The 13393-nt window shown below is 34.4% G+C and overlaps 1 protein-coding gene across 1 annotated transcript in view; it reads right to left on the reverse strand.

The window, feature by feature from the left end:
* Positions 1–1937: 1937 nt before the first annotated feature.
* Positions 1938–13393, reverse strand: part of CCSER1 (coiled-coil serine rich protein 1) — a gene marked incomplete at both ends in the record, with an annotated part of 580304 nt that continues 568848 nt past the window's right edge. Inside the window, one exon of the mRNA XM_084286653.1 lies at positions 1938–2420. Within this exon, the coding sequence (XP_084142779.1) occupies positions 1938–2420 (483 nt within the window). The remainder of the gene's footprint in view (positions 2421–13393) is intronic.

Genomic DNA, 13393 nt, shown 5'->3' on the forward strand with positions numbered 1-13393 from the left:
ATGAGTTTCAGTGCAGGCCTGGGAGTCTTGAATACCCATAGTTCATTTGATCAAACTGTTTTTGCATATTTATTTTTTATTTTTTTTAAGTTTTGGCAGTAGCAACACACACCCACATGTATAAAAACATGAACACTTTTGGCAAATGTTTATATTGATTCGTATGTATCCAGCTCTGGACACACAAAATTACCCCCATATCATATGTAGACAAAACCTGCTCTCTTCAACATCAGATGATGTCATCAAATTTACTCTAACCAAATTAAAATCCTCAATAAATATAGTCCTAAAAGTTCAGACTGCTAAAATGGCTTTGCAGAGAATCTGTCAAGTTCATAATCTAATTGTTTCTTAATCTAACCAATTGTTGTATTCATCTGAATATTAACTAGTTAAGCAGATGTTTTTAAAACTAGTTAAAATATATGCTGTTAATTCATTTTATATGCCCTATGGGATTTACCTTTAAAAGTTACAGCATTATTAGTGGTTACAGAAGCTCCATTTTTCATTGTATGCTACTTCAGTTGTCACACTAGTTTGTTTCTTTGTGTGGGAACGTGCCATACTCTTGCCTTTCATTATTCATCGCCAGTTAAAGACAGAGGTGACTTTTATCTGATCTGCCTCTATCATACTTGAACATGCCAGATTATTTAAAAGCAACTAACTATACATGCTAGTATCATTCAAACAGATTACCTTCTGGAGGTTGCAAACTAAGTGTCAAGTTTAGTAAATGCCACATGTTTAGAACATCTTGTTTGAGATGCCTGTTTTCAATCCCTATGAAAGGGGAAAACAGGATCTTCTGGTATTGAAAAGTCTTCAGGTTCCGTAGCATGATCAGATGAATTCACATTCCCTTGAGACCAGCATGCTGCATGTCAGGTAGCATTAGATTCATCTCACTTGCATGTAATATATCAAGATGAGCAAACCTGCTGAGTTGGTATAAACTAGGTCATTAAGTGCAGATATGGTCTACAAATATCACAATTTACACAGGTAATTTGGACTGGGTAATAAGACAATTTCTCTTAACTTAGTCTTTCACCTTTTGTTTGATCATTTTTGTTTTTGTTTTGTTTTTCTGTTTTTGTTTTGGCAAGTGAAATGAAATTATATGATGCATTTTATATACATAGACTGTCAAATTGTGTCATGAGTGACAATGTCTGCAGAGCACAATCATCACCACAATGTGACATGTCTCCATAGAACAAAAAAGTAGAACAAATTTAGCCAGAAAAGGGCAGGGAGAAGGAAAGGAAAATCAAGAAATCAAGCTGCCATCCTCAGAATGTATTCCAATTATTCTGATTCAAACATCCAGCGAGCCTCTATGATTTCCTGTTAGAGGAAGAAAATCAGTTACTTCCTCTACTTATGGCATGAGGCATTCGTAAAATACATACAGCAAGAAGTGGTAACACACCTCTACAAGTGAGTAAATTTTATTGTAGTTTTAAGAGGAGGGTGGTCCTCAGAGATTTCTGACTGTTTCCCTAGTCCATATGAATTTCAAGAGGATTTACTAATTATGTACCTATTCATTCCTCACATCTACTTTAACAGTAACATTATTAAACATACATAGTATTAAGATCACCTTCTAGAACTTCAGGTTGTGTTGGTGGCTTATAAAGACAAAAGAAAAAAATACTTAGCCAATTTTGGACTATCAGTGCCAGGCAAATGATCCCATTTATTCTACCAATAGCGACTTTTGTGTGACAAATCAATCTAGTTATTTAACAATCTAATTCATCCGTATGCTACAGTCCTAGATGGGAAAGTATGAAACCTATACACAATGTTAATTTTTAGTTTATTTTTTTTTTTTATTTCAGCAGATGAAAACTTAAGACTGAGCTGTAGGTGAGCTTATGTTTCCTTTCAGTTGACACTCTTTCCATGGCAAGAATACACTGTTACCCATCTTGTTGACCTAAAGTCTGCAGCTCTGCTGTGTGCAAATTGTGGTGGAGGAAAACATTTTTTCTGCTGTACATGTGTAAAGAGATGGGTCCCCTTGGAGGCTGGCCAAGTCTCCCTGTGAAAGTGGTATGTTGCCGAGGTACAGCAGTTTGGTCTTTTGGAGCTCCTGAGAAGAGTGGGTAGCTGTCTGTCTTGGATGCTGGCTTTGCTGTGCTTGGTGTCGTGGTGGCCAAACCGTTCTGGGTGACCTCTGAAGTGAGGGTTTCATATGTGCCTCTAGTATGCTTGATGACTTCCACTATCTCCTTCTCTTTCAGGAGGTTGCTCAGACACAAATTAGACAGCTGACAGCTTTTGCTTTCATAGGTTGTTGCTCGGTTGCCTGAGTATCTAAAAGGGTCCTCTGTGGGAGTATGTACTGACTTTCTGTCCCTTGTGCTGAGATTTTGGTTCACCATTCTGTTTGGATATGTAACCTGTGGCAAAACAAACAAACAAAAGCCAGAAGTTTTAGCAACAGAACATATTAGCAGGAAAACAGCAGACGGTATATAAAAGACTCCTTATTACATATGTACAGAGGATGGGGCTGGAGAATTAAAATGAAAGATGAATCTCAAATACCGATAAAACTCCCAAAACATTGTTAGCATAAAATGGATGAAGTATTAATTTGTATTTAAAAACAACAACAACAGAAACACTGAAAAAAACTTATTAGATGTAAGGGTCTGGGGTAATTCCTTAAAAAATAGTTGAAATCAGAAAGTATTTTTTTTTTCCAGAACAATATAAAAGGATAATAAAGTTCTATGAACTGCTAACAGATTTTCAAAAGCATTTTATGTGATGAAACAAGAACTTTTATTGAATAGAGTTCAACACTTAATACTCTCAAATTATTAGAAAATGTTAATAATGTGTTTTAAGAATATCTTCATGCCTCATTTAAGCCCAGCTTTCCATGTCTGTTGAATCTAGGTGTTTCACAGTGTACTTAGCGTTAAATACATGTCGAAATGCTCTGCCAGAGCAGAACAGTAATTTTATACCAGCTGCCTGAAAAAAATACAGTGTAAGGATTCCAGAGTGTTAGTAAATTTTGATTAGCTGTGTGAGCATACAGGCATTTACATTTGTGTAAATAAAGGTGCTTTATCTATCCATGGTAAAGCAAATTACTATAGACTTCTGGTGTGCATATAGTGTGATGCTTCATTTTGATGTGCAGAACACCTGGCCTGAGAGGTTATGATTAGCCTGTGAGACCACATTTAATCCTTCTTCCACACATTTAGCAAACATTTGCATTGTCTGCTAAACAAATAGTTTAGACAAATTTGCATTGTCTAAACTAAAATAAAGTGTTGAGGGGAAAATATTAGTACAGTCAGAGCAAGATTTTGTCTGTTCTATGACAGGCTGTAATAGGCAAGTTCACTGGGAGATATGTTTCTGGCTGAGGAATTACACTAGCCAAGTATTGAATGTTCAGAAGTCTAGTGCCTAGAACCTGAGCTTTGAGTCTACATGACTTCATAAGAAAGCTTCATAAGAGATCTTTATAAATTGTTGCAAAGCATATATGACACCTTTTTGCAAAACAAAGCTTAAATATTTGGAAATGAGTTTCAAAAATCGTTAATGCAATCTACTTAAAATCTGTGTTATCTCTGCAATTATGTGAGGAAATAGTACTTTATTTTCTATGTTATTTTGGAATATGTGTTTTCCCTTGTCTTATCCCTGCCATGCTTTCTGTTGAAAGCACCAACTTCTGCCATTCATTTGAAAAAATAAATAAATAAATAAAATCTATATTATACCATGCAGTTTTTCTGCAACAGAACTCTAAGAAGACATAGTCACAGTTTCTAGACTTTTACATTGCTATATGCAGTATATATATATGTGTGTATATATATAAAATAAAGCAGAGGGAATCAAAAATACTCCCAAATCTTACAACAATATTTTGCTAAAAAACATTTCAGGATGTTTCCATGATTCCATTGGGAACATATGTATTGTTTTGGGACAATCTATATCATTTTGCATGCATGTCTTTTTTAAGCAACGCATAAGATTAATAGTTAATAGTAATGGCTTACAATTCTTTTTTTCTTTTTTTTTTAATGTGTGTGTAGTCAGGTTAATGGTCATGCTTCTATGCAGATTCATATGTAGGTTTGGATACAAGTACAAGTATTGCAGCACATTTTAGACATCAGAGTTGGTAGTTCTAGAAAAAAAAAATGGACTGGTGTAACATTTTTATTACTTTATTCAGTGCTGATTGTGCCTTGACTCATAAATGGGAGTAGAACACCTATAAAAAATATTGCTTAAGTTTTCATGCCTGCAGCCCATAGATGTTGAGAAGAAATTCAGTTTAATTTCTAGGGAGTCACTGCCAGGAAGACCTATCTGTAAGTTTAATCACTTATTTATTTATTTATTAATAAAAAATAAATAAAATCTTCCTACTGTGACAAGGGACTCAAATTCAATACCCTGCCAAAAATATATATTTAATATAATACTTATGTAAAAATATAATACTTGTGGTAAGAGAATGTTTCTGGAGTTACCATGTCTCACCCTATGCTTTTTGACAACCTAAAAATCGATGTTTCATTCCACAACAGCCATAAATATCCTAAGATTACCAATATGTCTGTTTGCACTTAAAATTACTAAATAAATTTAATGAAAATAAAAGAAAGTATTTCAAGCTTTTTTTATTCATTTTTTTTCTCATTTCAAGCATTTCCTTCATTTTTCTTAAATAATAATAATAAGAAAAACAACAACAACAACAAAGAAGCAAATGAACAATCAAACAAAACCTTTAGGAACTGCTGATGTAAATTAAAGTATTTAAATTGTTCCCTGAGGGAAGGAATCTTCTATGATATAAGAATAATCAAAGTTATAGAAAATATGAATACTCCATTGTACCATACCATAGTACCATAGTACTGGGAGGAGCTTCATGACGGGACATCTAGTCTGTTCTACACTTCTGGTCAGGATCAGCTTATCGCCATGCTGTTCCTGATAGAATTGCTATTTCATCTTTAAATAACTCTTTGTCTTTGAAGAATGCTGTCAAGCTACCCCTTACTCTTTGCTCTAGAACTTAAAATATCACATTGATTTTTTTTTTTCCTCATCTTTTAGATCTGAGTCATTTTCACTTGCCTTTTCTGTAGTAATTCTTTTCAGTAATTCCACGTTTTTTTTGTTTGTTTGTTTGTTTGTTTGTTTTTGTTTTTTTTTGTTTTCTTTTTTTTCTTGAAGTACATGGCTCAAGAGTATAGTACTTAAGGTAATTCCCTGGTCATCTGGCTGTCCACAATAGTTCCAAAACTTTTGTCTATAAAACCATTACAAAGTTCTTCAGCTGATTATTGTCAGATAGCCTATTTCCTCATTTGTCTTTGCTGAATTTTTTCGTTTTCCCTCTGACTTTTAATACATCAAGTTCAATCTGACTTCCAATTTTATCAATTAACACATTTTATTTCCCACCCAACTTCAGGTCATCTGTAAATTTAATAAATTTTTTCTCTAGTCCATAATCCAGATAGTAAATGAATATTACAGGACACTATAAAACCCTACTTAGTATAGCCTTCTGTTTTTGCACTGGGCCGTTGGTAAGTAATATCCAAGGATGGTTTTGCAGTTTGTTCTATATTTGTTTCATTTAGTTTGCATGGTATGTTTATAAAACAGTGTCAAAAGCCTTAAAAAAGTCTAAAAGCAAGAAATCTGATATCTACAGCTTTTCTTCTAGCCAGAAGGCCTGTTACTGTTCTATTAAATGAAATTAGATTGGTTTGGCAATTGATTTGATTTGTAATCCATGTTGGCTCTTGTTCATGTCGTTTTCTTCTCTGTGCTTAAAATTGTTTCATTATTTGCCTTTTTTTTTTTTTTTTCTTTGAGAATTGAAGTTAAACTGATGGAAAACATTACAGTACATTTAAGATGAATCATAACCTTGCCCAAACACTGACAAAAATAGACACTAATACTGCATTGATCTGCTTTAATAAAAATGCCTCAACTTTTCATGGTAGTGCATACTGCTCAGTGAAATGTCTAAGATTAAGTGCTTCCCTTTCTTACAGCTTCTATTGAAGTGCCCATGAAAGCATAATTTATCTGTTTAATAAGCAACTATCCCTTTAGTCCTCATTCAACGAGATTACTCAGTCAAAACCAATACAACCTGTGAATAATCAGAGTTTAAGCATTTTACTGCAGATGGTTGCATCCATGGATACTGAGGCCACTTCTAGTGATAAACAAGAAAATTGCTGGAGGTCTTGGATATGAGATGTCTTATAGTCTTAAGAATGGCTTAGCAGTTATTTTTGTCTCTTGATGGTGAAGAAGAAGAAAAAAGAAGAAGAGGAAGAGAAAGAAGTGGAAGAAGAAGAGGAAGAAGAGGAAGAAGAAGGAGGAGAAGGAGAAGCAGTGTAGGGAAATGATTATTATGAGTTATATTTACCATCAAGGTATGTTCTAAAATTAATACAGAGCAACCAATTGGTTTTGAAAATGAGTGCAGAAATATGTTCAAAGAAAGGCATATTATTGAACCTGGGTACCAGTAAAAGGTACAAGACATGATTACATTGTTTTGATCTAAATTACAGTATTAATCTAAATGAAATGCTCTATTGTGAATATCTGACACTATGGTGTCTCTTTCCTCTTCCTTCTCAGGGTTATATTTAACATATTTTCATTTTAGAAAACACATACTGGGTTTGTAAGTCTCCAAAATTTTGGCTTCAAGATGTTGGCTAATGGAGGGGTCACAGTGTGTGTGTATGTAACAACATGTCTAATAATTTGTATGTGGTTGGGGAAGGTCTTTCTCAGCTTTGTGAAGATGGAACTTGATGAAATTCCTCTTGTATTGAACAATTAAACAAAAAATGTGGTGACAAATTGAGAGATAATTTACCTAAATTTTAAAGCATCGATTGAAATTTACAATAAATCAACAGAATTGTATAACATTGGTTTGACTCTGTCTCCAGCAATAGGACAGAGGTTGTTAACAAGGTAAGACAGATTCATTCTATCAGATCTATAACTACCCACAGAATGAAGAGAGATTTTAATAGGAACATTGACAAAAAAACACTGGCATTGTTATTGACACTGAAGAACAGTTTCTGATCAGGAAAAGAGAGAACATTAGTCTGCTATTAGTCTCAAAAATATGACAGTAAAAAGAATGCAACAACATCCAATCATGCTTTGAAATTCTTGCATGTTTTCCTTTACTATCATTCAAACATTTATAAAAAAAATCAAAACTATGTATATAGTGGAAAATAATAGCCTATTCATTTTCTGAGTTCAGACTTGTAAGAATCTAATCCAACTGAGTTTTCTTACTGGTCTATTTTACAGTTATTCAGAATCCTCATAATCTATGCAGAATAAGAAAAAATATCCCAAAAAGAAAAAAAAAAATAAAACACTTTAGGAAAAAAAAATTGAAGTTTCATTTTTAACCTATTTCTCCTGTAAAAGTGTTATGCAAAATTCTCTGCTTTAGACTTGCAGGTACAAATGCATTCCATGAGCATTAGACATGAGTGAGCAAAGCCACAGTCCCAGCACATCTGTTTGCCAGTTTGAAGGCTGAGTTCTTGTCCAAAACTGAAGGTGGCTTCATGCCAAGTATGTTCCAGTCTAGCTTATAGCAGCTGCAAGGCTGCTGTAAACTGCTGCTTGGCAGTGCACCAAGAAGCTGATCTGCCAGCTGATGACTGCTGAGGCCAAAAAAAAATAAAATAAAATAAAAAAAAAAAATTAAAAAATCCATTCGTCTCTATCAGTAGCTTAGCTAGAACCACCAACTTCTCTGCTCCAGAAATCCCCAAAGGCCAACCTCTGCCTTCTCTGCCTAATGGTGGACCCAAGAAATAGGCTACAATTAGGATGCAAATGTGGCTCTGAAATTTATTTCAAAAGTTACACATACAGGGAATAAAGTAAAAGCCTCCCTTGATGCTTCAAATATGCCAAAATAAAACAATGTCTTAAACTAAGAGTTTTAAACATCTGAATTTCCTGATCAGATACATCCAAAAAAAGTGCATGCTCCCTTGCGTAAGGAGTCTATTTCTCTAAAATAAAACAAAACAAAATAAATGGATTTACAATACAATAAAATTTTGATAGATCTGAATCATGATCAACCCTGCATTAAAGTACATGAAAATGAGAAAGGTCCAAGTATTCTAGGTTTGATCATTTCACACTGATGCTAAATCCATGGAGACCGGGAACCCCAAACTGTAAATTAACGTTCTTAAGATGTTTGCTCAATAAGTTGTTTTGAGGGTTGCTCTGTGTAATTGTCACTCTGGCAGCCTTTTCTTATATTAAAAAGAAGAAAACAAATACAAAACCAAAAACCCTCAGCAACCCACTTTAAAGTAATGAAAATTGACTACCCTTATAGAAAACTCCAGAATGGGACATGTTATTAAAAAAACACTGCAGCCATTCATCACTTTCCATTTCCAAACCCAGCAAGTGAAATATGACAATAGTTAATGACAAGACAACATTGCTGCAGGACATTTGAGAATGGATTTTGCTGCTGAATGTCTTATGATGAAGCACCGATATAAAATGACAGAAAAAGATGTGAATTAAAAAAAACACCCCCCAAAAGTGAAGATTTTTAAGATGCCAATGCCCAGAGGCAACCCGGAGTCTTAAATGCCTATAATTCTTCCAAGTAGAGCAACTTTGTTAAATACACCATTCTGACAGCAGACAGAGAGTAAAAACACACAGAACCCTCTCAACAGTGCACCCAGTCTATCCTGACAACCAACTAACAACACTGCATTTGAAGAACAAGGTTTTACCACCCTAAAGGATTTTTGCTTTCAGAGGTGTTAAAAGAAGTGTACTCTAGGGAGAGTAATTATTCTGACAGGAGCCTATAGACTTTCTGGACTCTCTCAAGATTTCTACCACTTCCTCCTCTTGTGTTTGTGAGTACACAAGGAATGCAAAATGTAGTATTAACTACATGGCCCAGCAGAGCTCACTTGTCCCTTGTCAGGTCTCAGTTGAAGTGACTTCAGCACCTTTTGCAGGACTGTCTCCCTTCCCAGCTTAGGCCCAGATTCATAAAATAGAAAGCAACATAAAGAAGATAAAAACAACAACCAACCAACCAACCAACCAACCAACCAACCAACAACAACAACAACAACAAAAAAAAACAACAAACCAAACACTATACTTCTCCAAAGTATGGAAAAGATGAAGCCCTGAATCATGTGTTTGAATTTATAACCCTTCAGATGCCTTTTGTAGTTTTGACAGTTTATGTAAGTGCAGATCTAATTTACCAAAACACAGTTTAACTCAGTATTTTGGTATGCCACATCTGTCACTATGTCAGTTCTTTAATTTCTCCACCTCCTCACTATTGTGCTCGCAGCTTCCAGGCTAGAGATGATCCAATATGAAATGTGATTTTGTTGCAGTAGGTAATTGTTCTTCATTCAAGTCTCTCAAAAAGCACTTTTTCTTACTGATTTCAGCAGCACCTAAACCATAACTGCAGCTGTTAAACCCAGATCTGCACCTATTGATCAACTGATGCTGCCTTCTGGCAACATGTGATACATGAAAGAAGCAAAGCCCAGCGTGTCAAAATAAGGAATGGACTTGTATCAACAGGCAATGAGCAAGAACCAGCTCCTGATCAATTTGCAGGTTCTGCTGCCATCAGTTACAGAATGAATGCAGTCAACATAGATCAGAAGCATTTCTCTTTCTCCCTTTCAGCCTTCTGAAATCTTTATTTACTTACTGAAGGCAACAATTAAGATGCAGGCTAAAATGCACATCTCTTTCCTGTAACGCCCTTTTAATCAACAGTCCAGTTGAATACAAGTGACCTGGAGTGTTCAGCTAATGTCCTGGAAAGATTTTCTGATAGCAACAGTGTGGTAAGTACCCCACAGAGGGCTGAATTAAGATGCTCATCTTTTTAATGCATGGAATTATCCTTGAAAATTTCCATTCGTATAACTAATAAAACACAGTTATGTCATCAAGGTGTAAAAGGACGTAATTATTTTATAAAGTGGGAAGAAAACAGTAAAGAATTTCCAATTAATCTCCAGTAATTTGCAGTAACTCACTACTCTGCATTCTCAATACTGCATTTATAGGGCTAACTGAAAGATTTTTTTCTTTACTAAAGCTAATAGAAATTTTTACGTATTACAGCTGTTTATGATACCTTTCAAATTAAACATTTGGAACTTTGGAGCCATTCACCATTGTTAGTCATTCTTCCACAGAGATACAAAATTCATTTAGATACAGAGTACCCCTTGTCACAGTCTATGGCTTAAAATTCAGGTAACTATAAAAATTCAAATGAGAAACTACTAAGTAGTAAAGGTGTTCCAACAACATGACTACAGAACAGTAGGACATACTATGTAAAGTAACAAATCTTATCTAAGACCTCCTCAAGATCAGGAAGACAGTCTAGAGAAAGCAATTTTTACCAGACAGACTTTTCTTATTTTGGACCTTGGGACAAATTGTGATGAAGTGTAAGAAAGATGCAATGGACTCTTACTCCTGGTTTAAAAATATTTTAAATGCCTAATTGTGGAAACATCCCATGTTTAGCAAAAACAACTCCCCCAACCAACACCCCCACTTCCAGCAACTCTTATATAACTGTTCTCTCTTCTGAGTTCACCCAAGAGTTTGTCTTTGACACTTTGTTTTTTGTTCTCTAAATTACTTCCTTACTGATCTCCTGCCCCTTTATTCCTGATCTCCAACCCCTTCAGCTTCAATGGAAATTCAAGGTGACAGAATAGGCCCTGTGCTCACCCAGCACTTCGGGTCTCATTATCTTTGTCCAGACCAAGAAATAAGGGTCACTTGTGCCATGCTTTTAGCTACAGTGGTATAGAAAATCATAGGCTCTATCCTTGAGATCTTTTTGCATAACTGCAACCTAAGTGAATAGATAGCAAATGGAGACGTGAATCCATGGGAACACCAGGGGCATTTTAAGAGACCATATTTCATCCAGTATGAACAGTGAAGCATGACACAAAGGTCCCAAGGAAACAAGAGAGCTTGCTCTGGAATTACAAGCAGGAAACCTGCACAAGTGCTAATTAGCCCTTCTGAAGGATAGTGCTACTTAGCTGACATTTCTTGCTGTGCTGACACATTGTTCTGGCTTTGCAAGTGGAACCAGTATTTCTGCACAGTATTTGATGTCCCGTGTAGACATAATATGTTGTTCTAGGATCACCACCTTGTGCCTTATACATTTTTTATGACCAGCTGCCTGAAATTATGAAGTCCATTTCTAACCTCAAGTCCAGAATATGGTTACTAAAACCTGATTATTATATCTGTAGATCACCTGAATTAAAACTGACTTGTCAGTGGCAATGTTCATATACTTTTTTTATACATTTAGTTTTCACTATAAATATAAGTTAATATTTTTATAGTTATTTATTTTGCTACTCTAACATCACCTTCCTATACTTCCAGAAATTCCATTTGTAAAATGAAGCTCACATGACTATGCATTCAGTGAAATAAGATATCAGAATATAGTTGTCTTATAAGTAATAGACTCAAAAAGCTTTAAAGATACAATGTTAAATTGCATATATACTATATAGCTATGTACCTGTAGCATACCTTTAGGAAAGGAAAGAATAAATAAAATGTTCACATTGCTTATAAATACTCAGTTAAAAAGTGGAGGTATTTATTACACTTATAGAATGATAATCCTAAACATTTCAGCATATGAGGCTTTTGCTTTATCAGCTGGACTCAAATCTTTATCATGCCTCTGTATATTTTTGTTGTTCTACCTTCTAATTGTATACACTTATAAGGACTTTCCTGTACAATTTCAATGGATGAATGCCAGAAATCAGATATCTGCTGAAAATCTGCCTTCTGAAAAAGGCATTGTTTGCTTTTTCAAAAAAGCCAAACAAATAAATAATCAACAAAAAGAGGTTAATTGTACTTAGCCAATATCAATTTACATTCTTGTACAGTAATAATAATAATTATAATAATAATAAAATAATCTTCCATTAAAGTGAATTTCATATATTTCAGTAAGGTATATTTCATATACCTTACTTTTGACAGAAATAAGGACTCATAAGAACAAGGGAAATGCATACACTGTCAAATGGTGTTCAGCTACTGCCATATGCCAGTGACACTATCCCTCAGCTCAATATACAGTCTGCAAAGGAGAAATCAAAGGACTAAAAAAAGGGCAGATCGTATCCTGATTACAAGAAAAGAAAACCTAATTATCCTTTAATTGACTTGACTCTTTATTTTTATGACAAGATTACTGAGAGACAGACATCCCTGAAGAGAAAGAGAAAATAGTCTTTATATATATATATAGGAGGGCACCTGTTCTAGGAATGAAAGACCACAGAATAGACAGATTTCTTTTACTGCTAAAGTAAATTTCCACAGTTATTTTTTGTGGTTATACAAAAACATCATAACATACCTATAATGAATCCCTACACTTAACTAGTAATTCAACACCAGTAATTCAAAATTAGAGATGACAGCCATTATTATTATTGTTATTGTTTTTATTATTATTTTCTGTTAAAGCAACTGACTCAAGAATGTATTGGCTTTGTCAGTACGGAACTGGTGTATATAAACTCTGTTCTCTGATCTCCACCTGTCATTATCAAACATATTTACAGTAAGGAAGTCTTGTCAGATAAAGGAAGGGTACACACAGCCAAGAAATATAAATAGTTGTAGGAGAGATGTGACCTCCATAAGGAAGTCATATAACTGGTTTACCAGAAAAAGATGTTACTCTAACAAACAGTGTAGTTGAATGCTATAATTTTTCTCACATTCTAAAAAATTACAGAAACCAATCTCTTATCATTTCAAAATTGTTTAAAGTTGGTGGTGATGGAAAATTTCCTTTAATGCATAATTTCATACTAATCACATAGAAAAGATATTCCAATATATAAAATAACCCCATTAGTTCAGCTCTTTTAAAAACATCTAGTATATCATGGTGTTCATTACAACATGTACGGCTTACTCTTTTGTACTTGCTTTACTCTAACAAGGTAAAACTATTTCATACATCCCATGTATTTTAAGGCCATCAAAAAACATTACAATCATCTTGTGTGATCTTCTGTGCAGTAGGAGCTATATATTTCTCTTCTTGAAATCAAGGAACGCCAAAAAGATGTTAGAATTAAAGTATAACTTAAAAGATGTGAAGTAATTGAGGATGTATTTTAATTCTTCATCATCCAATAAAATCTTTTTCAAGCACTGCATTCCAGGTCCTCACTGGATAAATCACTGAATT

Source organism: Netta rufina (genome assembly GCF_964035555.1).
Source record: "Netta rufina genome assembly, chromosome: 4".
NCBI classification, from domain to species: domain Eukaryota; kingdom Metazoa; phylum Chordata; class Aves; order Anseriformes; family Anatidae; genus Netta; species Netta rufina.